Source organism: Bombina bombina, chromosome 1 (assembly GCF_027579735.1).
Source record: "Bombina bombina isolate aBomBom1 chromosome 1, aBomBom1.pri, whole genome shotgun sequence".
Classification (NCBI taxonomy): Eukaryota; Metazoa; Chordata; class Amphibia; order Anura; family Bombinatoridae; genus Bombina; species Bombina bombina.
Genome location: NC_069499.1, coordinates 248,098,080 through 248,121,963, shown reverse-complemented (window position 1 = coordinate 248,121,963; position 23,884 = coordinate 248,098,080). Strand labels below are relative to the sequence as shown.

Here is a 23,884-nt window from a genome sequence, read left to right as displayed (position 1 = left end):
TTAGGCTGGAAAGAGGAACACGTCAGGGTTGCCCTCTTTCCCCGCTCCTTTTCGATATAGCTATTGAGCCGTTGGCTATTATGATTAGGGATTCCCTGGAGGGCATAAGGATCCGAGATTATCAGATAAAAATTGGTCTATATGCTGATGACTTACTAATGTATATATCCAATACTAAATTAAATATTCCAAAGCTTCTTCAAATAACCGATCAGTTTGGTTCTTTCTCGGGATATAGGGTAAATAAATCAAAGTCTGAAATACTCTGGTTGAGGAAAAACAATAGCTCTATCCTAGATATCCCATTCAGAGTAGTCACGGACTCTTTTAAATATCTAGGGATTCATATCCCACTTAATTTACGGGACCTATACAAGCTTAATATATCACCTATATTAAATTTTATTAAGGATAAACTCAAATCTTGGCAGAATCTGCCTCTATCAGTCTCGGGTCGGGTAGAGTTATTTAAAATGATTCTCCTCCCTAAACTTCTATATATCCTTCAGAATGTACCATTACTCTTATTAGAAAAGGACATCCGATTTATTAATGCTGCACTTAGTCAATTCATTTGGCAGGGTAAGAGACCTAAAATATCCCTTGCTAAACTTAATATTTCCAAAGAATCTGGAGGTTTAGCACTACCGAATATTAAATTCTATAATCTTAGTTTCCTGGCACGCATAGTAGCTGACTGGACATATACAAAAAATTATATCCTAAACAATGAGTTAGAATCTAATGTTTGTAAACCCTATCTCCCAGTGGCTATGATCCACTCCTTGACACGGGAATTGCCCGCAATTATCAAAGGGCTGACTACAATATATATCCCGATCAAGGCCTGGTGTAAATTAACTAAATCCCTTGCAATATCCAGAAGTGTTTCCAAACATCTCCCTATAATAGGGAATCCACAATTTCAAGCTGGTATAAATTCAACTATTTTTAATAGATGGCATAACGCTGGTCTGGACAAAATAATCTATTTATTAGATCAAGATAGAAAATGTATTAAGTCCTTCGAGGAACTTAAAATAGAATTTAACATATCTAATAGGGATCTTTTCTCCTACCTACAAATAAGACATTTTACTGCAGAATTAATTAAACAGCAAGGATATCGTTGGACGCTAGGTAAATTGGAAAACTGGCTAAATTTGACAAAAAGCAGCCATATGTCCATTACCCCATGCTACAATATATTGAATGCAAACAGAAGTACCTCTTTATTAGATACCATGGCATCAAAATGGTGCTCACTAATACCCCATACCAATATTGACTCAAAAATCATTCAACTATCAATAAGTAAAGTAGCTGCCTCCACGATATCTGCTACCTGGCGGGAGGCCCATACTAGGCTCCTTCATAGGACATACTTTACTCCAAAGAAAGGCTTCAGAATACACAACCAGCAGTTCAACAAATGCCCTAAATGTTCTCTTCAGGCGGCAGACCTGGTTCATATGTTTTGGTCATGTCCAAAGATTAGAAGATTTTGGAATAGACTAGAATATTGGCTAAGGACTACATTAAAAATTAATATACCTCCCCTATCACTATATCAAATCATATTATGCCTAAAAATGGAAAATTCCCATCATGACTATGATAAAATAATAACTCTGTCCATCCTAACTACTAGATACCTGATTTGTAAAAAGTGGAAAACAAGAACACTTCCAACAATTCCCGAAATTAGGAATTATTTAAAAAAACAATGTATGTTAGAGCAAAAGAATACAGATATTGATAAGGAATCCGACATAAGGAAGTTCTTCAGTAAATGGGCAGCATTTATAAAATCACTCCAGGAAACTGAAATTGACTATTTAATTTTCCCTTTTAAATATTCCGAGATAGTTCTCCTGGGGGCATGGTAGAGGTGGAGATTGCGGGGAGGAAGGGAAAACAGTTAAATTGGGTTTTTTTTTTTTCTCCCATACTGGTTGTGGGAACAGATTGACTTTAGTAGGTAAATTGTAAATACTTGTCAATAGTTGTTATGGGTAACATGGAAAGATAACTAGCCCTGCGGGGCGCAAATATATCTTCAACAGGGGGGGGGGGAAGAAAGTGAAAAACTCTAAGACATTTTCAGAGACAAATGAAGTAGATATTGTTTATATTATTGAATAATGCTAAAGCACAATTTTGATTAGATATGCTTAGTAGAATTAGCATATTATTGTATATACTATGCAAGGCTACCAAGCCATAATATGTATTAGTATTTCTTTATTTTTTTTTTAATTTTTTGCTCAAAACAACAAATGTATTATGTAACATCTCTGTTTTTTTTGTCTATAAATAAAATTTATAAAAATAAAAAAAAAAACTGCATGCTCTATCTGAATAACGAAAGAAAAAATTTGGGTTCAGTGTCCCTTTAAGCTATTATTTCTAATATAAATGTATTCAATTCTCACAGATCCATTCTGGAGCCCAGCTGGAAATGAGGAAAGTCAGACAGCCGCAGGCAGAGAAAAGGAAGATCTAGGAAAAATCCGCAAAAAGCTCCTTGATTTTCTGGAGTATTCAGATTGTTACCAGCCTGACAGGCTGATAAGTGACTTCCCTTTTGATGGTAAGTCTTAAATAAATTATTCTTTTGCTGCTCATTTACTGCACCATGACGGAGACAGGTCAAAACAAACTCATTCTCCACTTGAAAGTTTGTACTGTTATACCTAGTATAGTACCACCATGAGAAAGTGGCATTCATTTTAAAGGGATAGTCAATTTATTTACATTTATACATAGTATATATCCAAAATTAAGCGTTGCATTACAGCAGCATTGCCTGCAAAATTAATGTTTTTCATATATTTGACTGTCCTTTTTTTAAGGGGTATTAAAGACGCATGAAGATTCAATAAGAAAATGCTGTAATACATTAGATAATTTTATTATAGTTTTATTGCTTATCTAGAACTGTGCTAAATTCTTGCAAAGAGGGTGAACACATAGTTAGATGCACAGCAGCAATGCACTGCCGATCCTGTGTTAAGAAAAGCACTAAGCAGTTGTTTATACTTACTAGAAAGCATTGCAATATGTATTATCTATTTAAATGGAGTTTACCTTGTATTTATTTTTTACACTACATTAGTGCAGTTTTTTTACTTCCTGTTGGAGCTCTACAAGGAAAGGAGGGGGACTTTTGCAAGGATGTTTATCTTAGCATGATGTAATAAAACTTCTAGGCTAGTGAATAGACTTAGATTTGCTCACATCCAAATGACAGAGTAAACTTAGGTAACTTAGGTATTCAAAATTCTCCACTCTTCCCACACTGGGGGGGGGGCAGGGCTATACTGAGAATTTCTAAGTGCCAATTTCTCAAGAAATCAAGTAAGTTGTTTACTGTTTTTTAACTTAGTCTGTTCCTTTTTAAGTTTTACTCTTATGTAGCGTATTTATTTTTTTATCAAAGGAGCACTATTTAGTATCCCCTCTTATGGTTTTAGATTTTTTATTAAAATATCTTCATATAGAAATGTTACCCTATAGCTTTGTTTCAGGCTGGTCACATGAGTTCTGACTTCCATATTGAATCTGTTCCACAGGACTGTTGGAGGAAAGGGCTCTACTGCTTGGCCGAATGGGCAAACATGAGCAGGCTCTCTTCATTTATGTGCACATTCTCAAGAACACCAGCATGGCTGAACAGTGAGTCTTTTTTTTTTTTTGCCATGCTTATATCCTTTGTAAACTGTAGGGGGAAACATTGGATGCCACCAGACATTTTAGACCAGGGGTGTCCAAAGTATTTAACAGGGTGGGGAATCCACTCATTTACTTTTCTTGCAAGACTGTACACCAAGTTTTTGAAACTATTTTGAAACTGTTGAATAAACCAACAAGAACAGTGAACCAAATCTGCATATACCAAGTGACTGAAAAATATACATTGCATTTCAGTCATGGTTGGGCATAAGAGACGCCTTGCTACTGTGTTAGTAGAACAGGATTTTTCTTTATGTATCCATATCCAATGTGCATTAGGTTAACCAAGCAGCAATGCCTTAACAAAAACTTCTTAATATAGAAACTGCATGCACGTGAGGTTATTTACTGCTGAAAGATGTCTTTTAAGAACAAACAGTAGGAATGAAATGCACAGTGACAAAGATTTTAATTTGATTATTTTGAGTGACCTATTGTTTTTTAAACAAATGAAATTTACATTTATAAATCTGTATCTCTTCAGTATTTTAATTTGACTTTTTTTATTTAAAACTATTAAAGGGACATTGAACCCAAATTATTTATTTTGTAATTCAGATAGAGCAGCAATTTTAAGCAACTTTCTAATTTAATTCTATTAATTTTTCTTCGTTCTCTTGCTATCTTTATTTGAAAAAGAAGGCATTTAAGGTTTTTTGGTTCAGACTCTGGACAGCAGTTTTTTATTGGTGGATGAATTTATCCACCAATCAGCAAGAACAACCCAGGTTGTTCACCTTAAATGGGCCGGCATCTAAACTTACATTCTTGCATTTCAAATAAAGATACCATGAGAATGAAGAAAATGTGATAATAGGAGTAAATTAGAAAGTTGCTTAAAATTTCATGCTCTATCTGAATCACGAAAGAAAAAAATTGGGTTCAGTGTTCCTTTAAGTAGCTTCACCCAGTTTGAACTAATATAAGAAAAAAAATCTTTAAACTTTGAACATCTGTTTCTGCCATTTCTGAGCATATTTATAAAATTTGTTTATAGAATACTAATTTAAGTCTTGAAAGAATACATCTGTCAACCATTTAAGCAGACAGAGACCATTTCTTAGCTGGTGATATTACTAAATATCTCCATGTTAAAGAATGCACAAGCCCTGAATGTTAAGACATTACTGCACTTATATGTGTGGCTAAATACAATCACTGTTTTAACTGTGACTGTGTGCTTTTGTTTCTTGGCACAAATGCACAATATTTAATCATCTATAGATTTCATGTAGATAATTACATTTATATTAATTTCTTTTACCCCCAGGTACTGCCTGAAACACTATGACAAGCACAAGGAAGGCAGTAAAGATGTGAGTATACCCTTGTTATTTCTAGATGTGGCAGACGGGAAATACTGATACTGCTCAGGAGAGCAGTGGATTATTAATGTGAAATAATTTCTCGATCGCCAAACTGTACTCACCACTTGCCTTATCAGGAGGGGCCAATCCATACTTGTTACTGAAGTAGACAGGGCTCATCACTTGTCATTTTATTCGCAAAATCTTCATTGTTTAGCAGTATCATATCATCCATACTAAGGCAAATAAGGGACAGATGTGTTCAAGATAGGCTTGTGCAGTCTGCAGTGTGCACTTACAATTCTCAGAACTGGAAAACCACAACGTTCACACTTAAATTTCAGAAAAAGGGGGAAAAGCAATATTCATTTAAGTTATGGTGAAGATAAGAGTGAGATTAAAATTAGCGCATCCAGGCAATAATCCCTGTTTGGATTACTTTGTTTGAGATTAAAAAACACTTATGTGTTATTAGGAAAAAATACTCTAAATCTGGTTAATTATATTTACCTCTATGTAGGTGGTGATATACTATATTTTGGTAGACACAATACACAGAGATTAGATGATTTGAAATGGTAAGTAAAATTTATTCTATTAAGAAGCGATTTTTAAAATAGGTTATGTGATAAACCACAAAAATACATTAATACAATTTATAGGACTAAAATGTATGACCGGTCATAAACATATACGTTAAACACAGAGATCTATTAAAATCTATATGCAGATATCTGACATTCTTAGAACAATAAAACTTAGTGCAGAAAAAATGTATCATAACTTTGTGCAGCAAGTGGTTTGATCCGTTTGAAACTGTGAAATCAATCTTATGACGTTGGATGTTACCAGGCTATGTTCACAGTTATAAGGACTGATATCCACCTGAATGTTCTTACATTCAAAATTGTAATCCTAAAAACAAAGAAAGAGTTCAGTTCCTTTTAACGGTTACGAATCAACAGACAATTCCGTTATTTGTTAAAAAGTGGTGAGTTCGACACCTTGGTACTATGTTGGCGTGTCTCCCAGATTGTTGTCTATTTGAAAATAGAGTGACAAATACAACCTAACTGTAGGGCCGCAACACCTCTACAGTGCCTACCTGCTTCAAATTTGAACTGGATACTCCGTCGGGGTCAGGCACAGGTGTCTCTCTCCTTTTTCGATCTGGCCATATACGTATTTATCTCTGCCTTAGCAGTTTCCCAGAATAATTGAACATTGTCTCTACAATGGTTGTTAAACAAAGTGAATTTCCACTAAGCTTTACTTAAGGTTCTAAACTTAACAGAATCGCGTAGATATATTGGAAAGAAAAAAGAATTAAATGTGAAAAAAAAATTACTGCAAGTGATAAAACCACAGGTGTGTGGTCTGACAAAGTATAATCGAAAATGTTGCATTTCAAGACTTTGGAAACCAAAGATTCCGAGATAAGAAACAAATCTAACCTCGAGAAGGTGTAGACTAATTATGCAGGACTAATATGCAGGAAAGAGCAAGGGTAGGGGGGAGGATTAATATGCAAGGGTATTGGTTAGACTAATATGCAGGAAAGAGCAAGGGTAGGGGGGAGGATAGAGGACTCGCATCAAAAACATTAATTCTTTGCTTAGTTTTCCAAGAAAACCTGAGCTGCTTCAGGTGAACCAAAAAGAAAAAAATCAGAACCAGATTTTATCCTTAACTTAGCTGGGTAAAGCAGGGAAAATAATCTATTTTCTGAAACCAAATGGGTACACACAGCAGAGAATTGCCTCCTTTTTGTTGAGGTTTCTATAGAAAAGTCCTGAAAAAGTAAAATTCTTGCTCCTTGAAACTGTAAGGACTGCTGTTTCCTGTAGGCCCTTAAAAGCTTGTTCTTTCCTTGAACGTTTAAGAATTTCACAATCGCAGGACGTGGTTTCTTGAGATTCTGTGTAGATTCCTCTCTTTTTCTCCCCAATCTATGAACTCTTTCAATTATAAATAGATTTTCTTTTCTTTCATGTAATTAGCAAGAGTCCATGAGCTAGTGACGTATGGGATATACATTCCTACCAGGAGGGGCAAAGTTTCCCAAACCTTAAAATGCCTATAAATACACCCCTCACCACACCCACAATTTAGTTTTACAAACTTTGCCTCCTATGGAGGTGGTGAAGTAAGTTTGTGCTAGATTCTACGTTTATATGCGCTCCGCAGCAAGTTGGAGCCCAGTTTTCCTCTCAGCGTGCAGTGAATGTCAGAGGGATGTGAGGAGAGTATTGCCTATTTGAATGCAGTGATCTCCTTCTACGGGGTCTATTTCATAGGTTCTCTGTTATCGGTCGTAGAGATTCATCTCTTACCTCCCTTTTCAGATCGACAATATACTCTTATTTATATACCATTACCTCTGCTGATTTTCGTTTCAGTACTGGTTTGGCTTTCTACAAACGTGTAGATGAGTGTCCTGGGGTAAGTAAATCTTATTTTCTGTGACACTCTAAGCTATGGTTGGGCACTTTATTTATAAAGTTCTAAATATATGTATTCAAACATTTATTTGTCTTGACTCAGAATGTTCAACATTCCTTATTTTCAGACAGTCAGTTTCATATTTGGGATAATGCGTTTGAATCAATCATTTTTTCTTACCTTAAAAATTTGACTTTTTTTCCCTGTGGGCTGTTAGGCTCGCGGGGGCTGAAAATGCTTCATTTTATTGCGTCATTTTTTGGCGCTGACTTTTTTGGCGCAAAATATCTTTTCTGTTTCCGGCGTCATACGTGTCGCCGGAAGTTGCGTCATTTTTTGACGTCCTTTTGCGCCAAAAATGTCGGCGTTCCGGGTGTCATTTAGGCGCCAAACAATGTGGGCGTATTATTTGGCGCCAAAAAATATGGGCGTCGCTTTTGTCTCCACATTATTTCAGTCTGATTTTTTCTTTGCTTCTGGTTACTAGAAGCTTGTTTATTGGCATTTTTTCCCATTCCTGAAACTGTCATTTAAGGAATTTGATCAATTTTGCTTTATATGTTGTTTTTTCTCTTACATATTGCAAGATGTCTCACGTTGCATCTGAGTCAGAAGATACTTCAGGAAAATCGCTGTCTAGTGCTGGAACTACCAAAGCTAAGTGTATCTGCTGTAAACTTTTGGTAGCTATTCCTCCGGCTGTTGTTTGTATTAATTGTCATGACAAACTTGTTAAAGCAGATAATATTTCCTTTAGTAATGTACCATTGCCTGTTGCAGTTCCCTCAACATCTAAGGTGCAGAATGTTCCTGATAACATAAGAGATTTTGTTTCTGAATCCATCAAGAAGGCTATGTCTGTTATTTCTCCTTCTAGGAAACATAAAAAACATTTTAAAACTTCTCTCTCTACAGATGAATTTTTAAATGAACATCATCATTCTGATTCTGATGACTCTTCTGGTTCAGAGGATTCTGTTTCAGAGATTGATGCTGATAAATCTTCATATTTATTTAAAATGGAATTTATTCGTTCTTTACTTAAAGAAGTACTAATTGCTTTAGAAATAGAGGATTCTGGTCCTCTTGATACTAATTCTAAACGTTTAGATAAGGTGTTTAAATCTCCTGTGGTTATTCCAGAAGTTTTTCCTGTTCCTAATGCTATTTCTGAAGTAATTTCCAGAGAATGGGATAAATTGGGTAATTCATTTACTCCTTCTAAACGTTTTAAGCAATTATATCCTGTGCCGTCTGACAGATTAGAATTTTGGGACAAAATCCCTAAAGTTGATGGGGCTATTTCTACCCTTGCTAAACGTACTACTATTCCTACGTCAGATGGTACTTCGTTTAAAGATCCTTTAGATAGGAAAATTGAATCCTTTCTAAGAAAAGCTTATCTGTGTTCAGGTAATCTTCTTAGACCTGCTATATCTTTGGCTGATGTTGCTGCAGCTTCAACTTTTTGGTTGGAGACTTTAGCGCAACAAGTAACAGATCATGATTCTCATAATATTATTATTCTTCTTCAGCATGCTAATAATTTTATCTGTGATGCCATTTTTGATATTATCAGAGTTGATGTCAGGTTTATGTCTCTAGCTATTTTAGCTAGAAGAGCTTTATGGCTTAAAACTTGGAATACTGATATGGCTTATAAATCAACTCTACTTTCCATTTCTTTCCAGGGTAACAAATTATTTGGTTCTCAGTTGGATTCCATTATCTCAACTGTTACTGGTGGGAAAGGAACTTTTTTACCACAGGATAAAAAATCTAAGGGTAAAAACAGGGCTAATAATCGTTTTCGTTCCTTTCGTTTCAACCAAGAACAAAAGCCTGATCCTTCATCCTCAGGAGCAGTTTCAGTTTGGAAACCATCTCCAGTCTGGAATAAATCCAAGCCTTCTAGAAAGGCAAAGCCTGCTTCTAAGTCCACATGAAGGTGCGGCCCTCATTCCAGCTCAGCTGGTAGGGGGCAGGTTACGTTTTTTCAAAGAAATTTGGATCAATTCTGTTCACAATCTTTGGATTCAGAACATTGTTTCAGAAGGGTACAGAATTGGTTTCAAGATGAGACCTCCTGCAAAGAGATTTTTTCTTTCCCGTGTCCCAGTAAATCCAGTGAAAGCTCAAGCATTTCTGAATTGTGTTTCAGATCTAGAGTTGGCTGGAGTAATTATGCCAGTTCCAGTTCTGGAACAGGGGATGGGGTTTTATTCAAATCTCTTCATTGTACCAAAGAAGGAGAATTCCTTCAGACCAGTTCTGGATCTAAAAATATTGAATCGTTATGTAAGGATACCAACGTTCAAAATGGTAACTGTAAGGACTATCTTGCCTTTTGTTCAGCAAGGGCATTATATGTCCACAATAGATTTACAGGATGCTTATCTGCATATTCCGATTCATCCAGATCATTATCAGTTCCTGAGATTCTCTTTTCTGGACAAGCATTACCAGTTTGTGGCTCTGCCGTTTGGCCTAGCTACAGCTCCAAGAATTTTTACAAAAGTTCTCGGTGCCCTTCTGTCTGTAATCAGAGAACAGGGTATTGTGGTATTTCCTTATTTGGACGATATCTTGGTACTTGCTCAGTCTTTACATTTAGCAGAATCTCATACGAATCGACTTGTGTTGTTTCTTCAAGATCATGGTTGGAGGATCAATTTACCAAAAAGTTCATTGATTCCTCAGACAAGGGTAACTACTTTTCTGGGTTTCCAGATAGATTCAGTGTCCATGACTCTGTCTTTAACAGACAAGAGACGTCTAAAATTGATTTCAGCTTGTCGAAACCTTCAGTCACAATCATTCCCTTCGGTAGCCTTATGCATGGAAATTCTAGGTCTTATGACTGCTGCATCGGACGCGATCCCCTTTGCTCGTTTTCACATGCGACCTCTTCAGCTCTGTATGCTGAATCAATGGTGCAGGGATTACACAAAGATATCTCAATTAATATCTTTAAAACCGATTGTACGACACTCTCTAACGTGGTGGACAGATCACCATCGTTTAATTCAGGGGGCTTCTTTTGTGCTTCCGACCTGTACTGTAATTTCAACAGATGCAAGTCTCACAGGTTGGGGAGCTGTGTGGGGATCTCTGACGGCACAAGGGGTTTGGGAATCTCAGGAGGTGAGATTACCGATCAATATTTTGGAACTCCGTGCAATTTTCAGAGCTCTTCAGTCTTGGCCTCTTCTGAAGAGAGAATAGTTCATTTGTTTTCAGACAGACAATGTCACAACTGTGGCATACATCAATCATCAAGGAGGGACTCACAGTCCTCTGGCTATGAAAGAAGTATCTCGAATTCTGGTTTGGGCGGAATCCAGCTCCTGTCTAATCTCTGCGGTTCATATCCCAGGTATAGACAATTGGGAAGCGGATTATCTCAGTCGCCAAACGTTACATCCGGGCGAATGGTCTCTTCACCCAGAGGTATTTCTTCAGATTGTTCAAATGTGGGGACTTCCAGAAATAGATCTGATGGCCTCTCATCTAAACAAGAAACTTCCCAGGTATCTGTCCAGATCCAGGGATCCTCAAGCGGAAGCAGTGGATGCATTGTCACTTCCTTGGAAGTATCATCCTGCCTATATCTTTCCGCCTCTAGTTCTTCTTCCAAGAGTAATCTCCAAGATTCTGAAGGAATGCTTGTTTGTTCTGCTGGTAGCTCCGGCATGGCCTCACAGGTTTTGGTATGCGGATCTTGTCCGGATGGCCTCTTGCCATCCGTGGACTCTTCCGCTACGACCAGACCTTCTGTCGCAAGGTCCTTTTTTCCATCAGGATCTCAAATCCTTAAATTTAAAGGTATGGAGATTGAACGCTTGATTCTTAGTCAAAGAGGTTTCTCTGACTCTGTGATTTATACTATGTTACAGGCTCGTAAATCTGTATCCAGAGAGATATATTATAGAGTCTGGAAGACTTATATTTCTTGGTGTCTTTCTCATCATTTTTCTTGGCATTCTTTTAGAATTCCAAGAATTTTACAGTTTCTTCAGGATGGTTTAGATAAAGGTTTGTCCGCAAGTTCCTTGAAAGGACAAATCTCTGCTCTTTCTGTTCTTTTTCACAGAAAGATTGCTAATCTTCCTGATATTCATTGTTTTGTACAAGCTTTGGTTCGTATAAAACCTGTCATTAAGTCAATTTCTCCTCCTTGGAGTTTGAATTTGGTTCTAGGGGCTCTTCAAGCTCCTCCGTTTGAACCTATGCATTCATTGGACATTAAATTACTTTCTTGGAAAGTTTTGTTCCTTTTGGCAATCTCTTCTGCCAGAAGAGTTTCTGAATTATCTGCTCTTTCTTGTGAGTCTCCTTTTCTGATTTTTCATCAGGATAAGGCAGTGTTGCGAACTTCTTTTGAATTTTTACCTAAAGTTGTGAATTCCAACAACATTAGTAGAGAAATTGTGGTTCCTTCATTATGTCCTAATCCTAAGAATTCTAAGGAGAAATCGTTACATTCTTTGGATGTTGTTAGAGCTTTGAAATATTATGTTGAAGCTTCTAAGTCTTTCCGAAAGACTTCTAGATTATTTGTTATCTTTTCCGGTTCTAGAAAAGGCCAGAAAGCTTCTGCCATTTCTTTGGCATCTTGGTTGAAATCTTTAATTCATCTTGCCTATGTTGAATCGGGTAAAACTCCGCCTCAAAGGATTACAGCTCATTCTACTAGGTCAGTTTCTACTTCCTGGGCGTTTAGGAATGAAGCTTCGATTGATCAGATTTGCAAAGCAGCAACTTGGTCCTCTTTGCATACTTTTACTAAATTCTACCATTTTGATGTATTTTCTTCTTCTGAAGCAGTTTTTGGTAGAAAAGTACTTCAGGCAGCGGTTTCAGTTTGAATCTTCTGCTTATGTTTTTCATTAAACTTTATTTTGGGTGTGGATTATTTTCAGCAGGAATTGGCTGTCTTTATTTTATCCCTCCCTCTCTAGTGACTCTTGCGTGGAAAGATCCACATCTTGGGTAATCATTATCCCATACGTCACTAGCTCATGGACTCTTGCTAATTACATGAAAGAAAACATAATTTATGTAAGAACTTACCTGATAAATTCATTTCTTTCATATTAGCAAGAGTCCATGAGGCCCACCCTTTTTTGTGGTGGTTATGATTTTTGTATAAAGCACAATTATTCCAATTCCTTATTTTATATGCTTTCGCACTTTATCACCCCACTTCTTGGCTATTCGTTAAACTGAATTGTGGGTGTGGTGAGGGGTGTATTTATAGGCATTTTAAGGTTTGGGAAACTTTGCCCCTCCTGGTAGGAATGTATATCCCATACGTCACTAGCTCATGGACTCTTGCTAATATGAAAGAAATGAATTTATCAGGTAAGTTCTTACATAAATTATGTTTTTTATGACACGATGAGTCCACAAATCAACTTAATTACTAATGGGATATTCACCTCCTGGTCAGCAGGAGGCGGCAAAGAGCACCACAGCAAAGCTGTTAAATAGCTTCTCCCTTACCTCCCACCCCAGTCATTCTCTTTGCCTACGTTAGTGATAGGAAGTGGTAAAGTTAAAAAAAAAAAAAAAAAGTTCCTTAGTCCCAGATACAAGGGTAACTTTCTTGGGAACTATAATAGATTCCCTATCAATGAAGATTCTTCTAACAGAAGTCAGAAAATCAAAGATTATCGATACTTGTCTAGTCCTTCAGTCCACTCCTCGGCCTTCAGTGGCTCAGTGCATGGAGGTAATCGGGCTGATGGTGGCGGCAATGGACATCATCCCGTTTGCTCGGTTCCACCTCAGACCTCTGCAGTTAATCATGCTCTGGCAATGGAATGGAGATTATGCGGATTTGTCTCCTCGAATACTACTTGAGCAGGAGACAAGGGATTCTCTTCTATGGTGGTTGTCTCTGGATCATCTCTCCCAGGGAACCTGCTTTCCCAGACCCTCTTGGGTGATTGTGACAACAGACGCCAGCCTTCTAGGGTGGGGAGCAGTCTGGAGTTCTCTAAAAGCTCAGGGAGTTTGGACTCAGAGTTTGTTCTTCCTATAAACATTCTGGAGCTGAGAGCAATCTTCAATGCTCCAGAATAGCCTCGGTCCAGTTTATCAGGTTCCAGTGGACAACTGGGAGGCGGACTTCCTGAGCAGGCAGACCTTTCATCCGGGGGAGTGAGAACTTCATCCGGAAGTGTTCTCCAGCCTGATTCTCAAGTGGGGTCAGCCGGAATTAGATCTTATGGCATCTCGACAGAATGCCAAACTACAGAGATACGGGTCGAGGTCCAGGGATCCCCAAGCGGTACTGATAGATGCTCTGGCAGTTCTTTGGACCTTCCGTCTAGCATAGCTATTTCCTCCGTTTGCGCTTCGCCTTGAGTCATTGCTCGAATCAAGCAAGAGAGGGCGTCAGTGATTCTGATTGCACCTGCTTGGCCTCGCAGGATTTGGTATGCAGATCTGGTGGACATGTCATCTCTGACACCTTGGAGACTTCCGTTGAGGAAGGACCCTTTAATTCAAGGGCCCTTTCTTCACCCAAATCTAGTTTCTCTGAAGCTGGCTGTTTGGAGATAGAATGCTTAATTTTATCCAAACAGGGTTTTTCAGAATCAGAGACCATGATTCAGGTTCGCAAGCCTGTAACTAAGATTTACCATAAGATTTAGCGTAAATATCTCTATTGGTGTGAATCCAAGGGCTACTCATGGAGTAGGATTCCTAGAAATTTGTCTTTTCTCCAAGAGGGTTTGGAGAAAGGATTATCGACAAGTTCCCTAAAGGGTCAAATCTCGGCCTTACATATTTTGTTACACAAACGTCTGGCGGATGTCCCAGATGCACAATCATTTGGTCAGGCCTTGGTCAGGATCAGGCCTGTGTTCAAACCAGTTACTCCTCCATGGAGTCTTAATTTAGTTCTCAAAGTTCTTCAAGGGGCTCCGTTTGAGCCCATGCATTCCTTAGATATTAAGTTGTTATCTTGGAAAGTTTTATTTCTTGTTGCTATTTCTTCTTCTCAGAGAGTGTCAGAGCTCTCGGACATTACAGTATGAGTCTCTTTATCTTATTTTCCATTCAGATAAGGTAGTTTTACGTACTAAATTAGGATTTCTTCCTAAGGTTGTTTCTGATCGGAACATTAATCGGGAGATTGTTGTTCCTTCTTTGTGTCCTAATCCTTCTTTAGAAAGAACGACTTCTGCACAATTTGGACGTGGTCCGGGCTTTAAAGTTTTACCTGCAGGCGACTAAGGACTTTCGTCAGTCTTCTTCTTTGTTTGTGATTTTCTCAGGAAAACGTAAGGGACGGAAAGCTACGGCTACTTCTCTTTCTTTTTGGCTGAAGAGTATCATACGTTTTGCATATGAGACTGCTGGACAGCAGCCTCCTGCGAGAGTTACGGCTTATTCCACAAGGGCTTTTACTTCCTCATGGGCATTCAAAAATGAGGCTTCTGTGGAACAGATTTGCAAGGCTGCAACTTGGTCCTCTCTTCACACTTTTTTTCAAAGTTCTACAAATTTGTCACTTTTGCCTCGGCTGAGGCCGCTTTTGAGAGCAGTGGTGCCTTCCATTTTGGTTCCCTGTCTTGTCCCTCCCGTATCATCTGTGTGCTCTAGCTTGGGTATTGAATCCCATTAGTAATTAAGATGATCCGTGGACTCATCGTGTCATAAAAAATAAAATAAAATTTATGCTTACCTGATAAATGTATTTATTTTTTTACGCGATGAGTCCACGGCCCGCCTTGTTCTTGTAAGACAGGTTGTTGGTTTTTATAAACTTCAGACACCTGCACCTTGGTTTTTACTTTCTATCCTTAACTTCGGTCGAATGACTGGAGTGGGAGGGAAGGGAGGAGCTATTTAACAGCTTTGCAGTGGTGCTCTTTGCCGTCTCCTGCTGACCAGGAGGTGAATATCCCATTAGTAATTAAGATGATCCGTGGACTCATCGTATCAAAAAAGAAATAAAGTTATCAATTTATCAGGTAAGCATAAATTTTCTTTTTTCCCAAGTTTCAAGCCCAATAGATCAGGAAGAGTTTCTTCCACAAATATTTTCAGCTCTTGAAACTTCGATTCAGGTACTCCAATAATGCGCAAATTGTTGCGCCTTGCTCTATTTTTCATGTCATCCATTTTACTGGTAAGGATTGCATTGTGCTTTAAAAGAAATTCAATTTGAGATTGCATAATGTTTTGAGTATCTTCCCAATTAGAAGTTCTCTGTTCTATTTCTGTTATTCTCTCCGCCTGGATTTTTAACTCCCCCAATATTATATCAAGTCTTTTATGCAATGCCTCTATTTTTGGAATAATTAAATCTGAAACTTGAGTAGCAATTTCACCAGCATTAGGAGTATCAGATATTTTATCTTCAATATTTTACTTATTGGGGGATATAGTAGCTTTACTACCTTTTTTTTCCAGCTCTTTTATTTTAGAAGACATTTTTACTTGGTTAAGATATTTATCCATAGGCTCTGTAAAGCACTGGTAATTTTATTGCTAAATCCTCCGCTCCAATTAGCCACCTATAGTTCTCTCAGCTGTTGTCTAGATGAAATTTAGAGACATCATAGCCGGTCAGACAAAAAGTACAATGACCAGTATTGTATTGTATCACAACACTGACCCAAGATCCAACGGCTTAAAGTAGCAGAGTAAGACTCATGCCCAGGCAATTATACAGCGGTTATTTGCCTGCTACTAAAAAAACAATATTTCCAAAGTGTAATAAGTGCGAAGAGCATGCAACAACCAAGTTTTATTGCTGCAGGTTATAGGGTTTTTTTGATCAAGAGGTTGTCCTCTGTTAAAATTCTTTCAAATAGTCACAATAAGAAGACCACCCAATTCAGACTTTAACAAGTCCACTTAAACTGAAAGCACAGGCACTTCAGGGAGGCTCAGCTCATAGCAGTACCAACATAAAGTTTACAGAGCTATACTTAACAGCCTCTTACCTCCCTCATAGATCCATGGCTCCTCTTTGGGGGGTGAAGGCCTCATACGGCAATCATGTGGTTCCAGACTCCAAATAACCACTTCGGTGGTCGGGGCTTAAAAGCACGGCAAGCCCCTAGACCCTTCTTGTGCACCTTGTATTGCAACCAATGCCGTTTCCCACTCCTCTTACCGCATTGTCAGCGTCTAACTTCCACTTTCCACTGATCGGGTGATAACGGCTAATGACCTATGCCGTCTAAAAAAAAATCTCCTTCGGCTGTGAAAGTTCCAGCTTTATCGGTTAACGCAGCTTCTTCTCTACCACTTCTCTATTTCCGCTCCCCCCTGGTTTCACGCTGACTACGTTGCGTGGTGACATATCAGTGCACACACACCCCCCTCTTCATTTTTAATTATTCCCAAGTATAAGGCTGTACTTCCTATTAAATATTTTCTTCCTAAGGTAGTTTCTTCACAAAATATCAGTAGGGAAATTGTTCATTCTTTGTGTCCAGAACCTGCTAACTATAAGGAGCGACTATTGCATAAGCTTGATGTAGTCAGAGCTTTGAAGTTCTATCTTCAAGCTACTAAAGAATTCAGACATTCTTCTAGTTTGTTTGTTTACTACTCTGGGACTTGTAAGGGGCAGAAGGCTACTAATGTACCGCAGGCCTCTTGACTCAAACATGTAATTCACAAGGCTTACTTGATGGCAGCAAAGTTGCCTCCTAAGTGTATTACAGCTCTCATTCTACGAGAGCAGTTGCAACTTTGTGGGCTTTTAAAAATTATGCATCTTTGGAGCAGATTTGCAATGCTGCAACATGGTCTTCTCTGCATACTTTTCTCAAATGTTATCACTTTGATACGTTTGCTTCTTCACAAGCAGCTTTTGTCAGGAAGTCCTTTAGGCCGCAGTGTCGGCTAAATAGAAACTGCCAGAATAATTGTCCCAGGTATAAATCCCATATGTTATGGAGAATTATGGACCATCATTATTTTACGAAAAAAAAATGATGGTCCATAGGCCCCGTCCGTTTAAATTTTTAAGCCTGTAATATCTTAGAAGATGATTAGCACTGTTTTCACACTAACTCAACAGTAACAGGCCATCTCCTGCTTTATGTGCTCTCAATTCTAATGACACTTCTACAGACCCTGCTTTGTCTTTCCTACCTATATGTTTCTTATTCTCTGCTTGGCTATACGTTGAACTGAATAGAGATGGGAGGTAAAAGGGATCTTGAGCTCCTCCTAGTGGTATAGTGGACTATAGACCATCATTATTCCAAAAGAAAATAATTTAGCAGGTAAGAATAAATTTAGTTTTTTACTTTATTTAGGCGGAGTGGACAAAGTCATGAATACATTTTTACAATTCCAAACATTTAGCATCTCAAACCCAAAACGTAAAGCCTTTTCTCGAGTCTTGGGAAGTTTTTCCTTTGTTGGATGCTCTCATTTCTTTCATGTAATTGGCAAGAGTCCATGAGCTAGTGACGTATGGGATATACATTCCTACCAGGAGGGGCAAAGTTTCCCAAACCTCAAAATGCCTATTAATACACACCCCACCACACCCACAATTCAGTTTTTACAAACTTTGCCTCCTATGGAGGTGGTGAAGTAAGTTTGTGCTAGATTTCTACGTTGATATGCGCTTCTCAGCATGCTGAAGCTAGGTTCCTTTCGGAGTGCAGTGAATGACAGAGGGATGTGAAGGGAGTATTACCTATTGAATGCAATGGTCATCCTAACGGGGATCTATTTCATAGGTTCTGTTATCAGTCGTAGAGATTCATCTCCTACCTCCCTTTTCAGATCCACGATATACTCTTATATACCATTACCTCTACTGATTCTCGTTTCAGTACTGGTTTGGCTGTCTACTTTATGTAGATGAGTGTCTTTTGGTAAGTATGTTTTCTTTTACTTATGACACTCTCAGCTATGGTTTGGCACTTTATATGTAAAGTTCTAAATATATGTTTTATACTTATATTTGCCATGACAGTATATTTCCTTCTTACAGACTGTCAGTTTCATTTTGGGAAATGCATATGAAAAAAATTATTTCTTACCTGAAAATTTTTCAAATTTACTTTCTTTTCTAAATCGCGGGCTGTTAGGCTTGCGGGAGCGTAAAATGCTATAATTTATTGCGTCATTTTTGGTGTGAGATTTTTTTGGCGCGAGAATTAAGTTTGTTGACGTAATGACGTCATTTCCGGCGTCTTAGTTGGCGCCGAGAGTTTTCACGTAGTTGCGTCATCTATGACGCTCATGTTTGTTGCAGACGTTTTTGGCGCCAAAAAATATGTTGTCAGTTGGGCGTCATACTTGGCGCCAGATTTTTGACATTACTTAAAGGGATGGTAAACTCAGTATAGGGTGAATATGTTATCGGTATTATCATATTGTATAAAAATTTCTGGTGAAATTTCGATAAAAACATGAAATAGCAATTTACCTATAATTTCCAAATCAAGAATCTATCCGTTCCGTAAATTCGCCAGCCCACCGTGACGTCACATTGATTTTCCCTGCCTGTGTCCAATCATCTATCCAGTCGCTAGACAGGCTCTTAGCACTACAATTTTTGTGCATGCGCCTTAACGATCAGTCCTGACGATACTACCAACCAATCAACATCATCCAAATCCTTATGAGAATTTGCGCGTGCACGGTCGATTTCACGCATGCGTCTTATGTTATTTTTCACACGGCACTCTCGGCACTCGAAAGTAAGCAATGTATTGTATACTTTTAGTTTACAATACATTCCTTACTTGGAGCAATGCCAGTAAGTACATCACACAAATTTCGATTGTCAATATGTTTGTATAGAAAATGTTTTAATCATTATTTATTTTGATCGCTGTAATGCAATGAAGATATTATTCAGAGCAATGATACTTGATATATTTAGCGAATTACTACAACTGATATTGATGTGCATTGACTGTTATATTGATTGATTTCCTTACCAACAATATATATTTAAAAAACAAAATTTATGTAGTGATATATAAAATATCGCTCAAACACCCGCTAGACACCAAATGAGCGTTCGCAATGTGAAAAGTAAACATTGACTGTCACGAGTCAATGTTTACTTCCTAGACGTCATGCAAACGAATGCGCATGCGTTTACAATTAGAATATCGTGAACGAGCACTCAGGATGACGTAAGGAGAGGGAGGAGAGAGGACTAAAGACAAAGTGTGGTTACGGGCATGTAAGAGGGGCGGAGCGAGGCGGGGAGCTGCGGTGCAAACATGGTAACAAAAGATGATGAATATTAGTTATAAATTACATTCAAAAATAAAAAAAATAATAATGCGGTTTGATCATATTTACCAATAACAGTGTAAATATGAATTTTAAAATTAAAAGATTTTACCATCACTTTAAGTCATTATTCTTTTTGCTTCTGGTTTCCAGAGGCTTATTCTGTTTGCATTTTTTCCCATTCCTGAAACTATCATATAAGGAAATTGATAATTTTGCTTTATATGTTGTTTTTTCTATTACATATTGCAAGATGTCTCAAGCTGACCCTGTTTCAGAATCTACTACTGGAATCCTGCTGCCTGATGTCGGTTCTACCAAAGCTAAATGCATTTGTTGTAAACTTGTGGTAACTGTTCATCCGGCTGTAGTTTGTGTTAGTTGTCATGATAAACTTTCAGAAGCAGACAATATTTCCATTAGTAGTAATCCATTACCTGTTGTTGTTCCTTCAACATCTAATGTTCAGGATATTCCTGTTAATGTGAGAGAATTTGTTTCTAATTCTATTCAGAAGGCCCTGTCTGTTATACCACCTTCTAATAAACGTAAAAGGTCTTTTAAAACTTCTCATAAATTCGATGAATTTTTAAATGACCGACAGCATTCTGATTTATCTATCTCTGATGAGGATCTCTCTGGTTCAGAAGATTCTGCCTCAGATATTGACACTGACAAAACTGCATATTTATTTAAAATGGAGTATATTCGTTCTTTATTAAAAGAGGTGTTGATTGCATTAGATATGGAGTAGACTAGTCCTCTTGATATTAAAACCAATAAACTTTAAATTAGTTTTTTAAACCACATGTAGTTATTCCAGAGGTTTTTCCAGTTCCTGATGCTATTTCAGATGTAATTTCTAGGGAATGGAATAGTCTGGGTACTTCATTTACAACTCCTTCAAGGTTTAATAAACTGTACCCTTTGCCGATTGATAGATAGGAGTTTTGGGAAAAGATCCCCAAAGTTGATGGGGCTATCTCTACTCTTGCTAAGCGTACTACTATTCCTACGGCAGATAGTACTTCTTTTAAAGATCCTTTAGATGGGAAGCTTGAATCTTATCTAAGGAAGGCTTATTTATGTTCAGGTCATCTTCTTAGGCCTGCTATTTCTTTGGCTGATGTTGCTGCGGCTTCAACTTTTTGGTTGGAAACTTTAGCGCAACAAGTACCAGATCCTAATGTGTATAGCATTGTTAAGCTAATTCAACATGCTAATAATTTAATTTGTGATGCCATTTTTGATATCATTAGAATTGATGTCAGGTATATGTCTAGCTATTTTAGCTAAAAGAGCTTTATGGCTTAAATCTTGGAATGCGGATATGACTTCTAAGTCAACGTCGTTATCTCTTTCTTTCCAAGGTAAAAAATTATTTGGTTCTCAGTTGGATTCTATTATTTCAACTGTCACTGGGGGGAAGGGAGCCTTCTTGCCTCAGGATAAAAAATCTAAGGGTAAATTTAGGGCTGCTAATCGTTTTTGTTCCTTTCGTCAGAATATGGAACAGAAACCTGACCCTTCCCCTAAAGGAACGGTTTCCAATTGGAAGCCTTCTCCAGTCTGGAATAAATCCAAGCCTTTTAGAAAATCAAAATCAGCCCCCAAGTCCGCATGAAGGTGCGGCCCTCATTCCAGCGCAGCTGGTAGGGGGCAGACTAAGATTTTTCAAAGATGTGTGGATCAATTCAATCCAAAATCATTGGATCCAGAACATTGTTTCTCAAGGGTACAGAATAGGTTTCAAGGTAAGACCACCTGTGAGAAGGTTCTCTCTCTCACGCATTCCAGTGAACCCAGTAAAGGCGCGGGCTTTCCTGAAGTGTGTTTCAGACCTGGTGTTATCCGGGGTAATTGTGCCAGTTCCCTTTTCTGAACGGGGTCTGGGGTTTTATTCAAATCTGTTCATTGTTCCAAAGAAAGAGAATTCTTTCAGACCAGTTCTGGATCTAAAAATGTTGAATCGTTATGTAAGAATACCAACATTCAAAATGGTGACTATAAGGACTATTCTGCCTTTTGTTCAGCAAGGGCATTATATGTCCACAATAGACTTACAGGATGCATATCTTCATATTCCGATTCATCCAGATCACTATCAGTTCCTGAGATTCTCTTTTCTAGACAAGCATTACCAATTTGTTGCTCTTCCTTTTAGCCTAGCAACAGCTCCAAGGATCTTTTCAAAGGTTCTCGGTGCCCTACTCTCTGTAATCAGAGAGTGGGGTATTGCGGTGTTTCCTTATTTAGACAATATCTTGGTACTTGCTCAGTCTTTACATTCTGCAGAATCTCTCACAAATCAACTTGTGGTGTTTCTTTAAAAACATGGTTGGAGGATCAATTTACCAAAAGGTTCCTTGATTCCTCAGACAAGGGTAACCTTTTAATGATTCCAAATAGATTCAGTATCCATGACTTTGTCTCTAACAGACGAAAGACGTCTGAAATTGGTTTCACATGAGACCTCTTCAGCTTTGTATGCTGAGCCAATGGTGCAGGGATTATACAAAGATATCACAATTAATATCCTTAAATCCCAATGTTAGACTATCTCTGACTTGGTGGTTAGATCACCATCGTTTAGTTCAGGGGGCCTCTTTTGTTCGTCCAACCTGGACTGTGATTTCAACAGATGCAAGTCTTTCAGGTTGGGGAGTTGACTGGGGATCTCTGACAGCGCAGGGGGTTTGGAAATCTCAAGAGGCGAGATTACCAATCAATATTTTGCAACTCCGTGCGATTTTCAGGGCTCTTCTGTTTTGGCGTCTGTTGAAGAGAGAACCGTTTCTTTGTTTTCAGACAGACAATGTCACAACCGTGGCGTATGTCAATCATCAAGGTGGGACTCGCAGTCCTCAAGCTATGAAAGAAGTATCTCGGATACTTGCATGGGCGGAATCCAGCTCCTGTCTAATCTCTGCGGTCCATATCCCATTTATAGACAATTGGGAAGTGGATTATCTCAGTCGCCGGGAGAATGGTCTCTTCACCCAGATGTGTTTCTTTGGATTGTTCAGATGTGGGGGCTTCCAGAAATAGATCTGATGGCTTCTCATCTATACAGGAAACTTCCGAGGTATCTGTCCAGGTCCAGGGATCCTCAGGCGGAAGCAGTGGATGCGTTGTCACTTCCTTGGAATTATCAACCTGCTTATGTCTTTCCGCCTCTAGTTCTTCTTCCAAGAGTGATTTCCAAAATCATAATGGAGCGTTCGTTTGTACTGCTGGTGGCTCCAGCATGGCCACACAGGTTTTGTTATGCGGATCTTGTTCGGATGTCCAGTTGCCAACCTTGGCCACTTCCGTTAAGGCCAAACCTTCTATCTCAAGGTCCATTTTTCCATCAGGATCTCAAATCATTAAATTTGAAGGTATGGAGATTGAACGCCTAGTGCTTAGTCATAGATGTTTCTCTGACTCAGTGATTAAAACTATGTTGCAGGCTCGCAAATCTGTGTCGAGAGATTTTTTTTTTTTTTTTTATTGAAGTCTTAAAAAAAAATACAACATATGCAGGGTATGGCTCAATACATTTACAGATAGATGTATACACAATACAATTAGAAGAATAGTACATTCTAAAACCTCTAGAGTTGCCTTTAAATGTGGGCTATTTTATAGAGAGACTTCAGTTTTATTATAAAGTATCATAAGAGTTAAATAAACAGAAATGGTCCTCTCCTAGCTAGATAAAAAGAAGATTAGAGTATCCATTCGGAAAAGCTTAAGGCTAGGGAGGAGGTAGCTCTTATAGTTTTATGGGGAAGAGGGATGCAGCGGGCGAGAGCCGCTCAAATAAAGTAGGGGGGAGGGGGTGGAGATGGAGGGTGGAGCCAGCCAACAAACCATGTATATAGATTTAGCGAGCACAAAGCTCAATTAACAAATAACAGATAGACTAATCAGCCTTAAGCTAATATTCAGTAGGGTGCATAATAGCCATGCGGTTAAATAGATGGGGACCTTCTAATACCAAGTGTATATAAGTATGCGATAAACTAGGCTCTAGAACATCCACCCTATCTGAGTTCTATATTATAGAAGTTTTAAGAATTACCAATATACATTGAGATAAATGTGGGGCCATGTAGGAACATTAGTAAAACCTCCTGAAGCGATATATATAATAAGATAAACAATGCGATACT

General features: G+C 38.2%; 1 protein-coding gene across 1 annotated transcript in view; it reads left to right on the top strand.

Annotated features, from left to right (window-relative positions):
- The window catches only part of VPS39 (VPS39 subunit of HOPS complex), a 251,568-nt gene that overhangs the window by 85,292 nt on the left and 142,392 nt on the right, over positions 1-23,884 (top strand). The window contains 3 exon segments of the mRNA XM_053697917.1: positions 2,438-2,593; positions 3,576-3,678; positions 5,006-5,051. Of these exon segments, the coding sequence (XP_053553892.1) occupies positions 2,438-2,593; positions 3,576-3,678; positions 5,006-5,051 (305 nt within the window).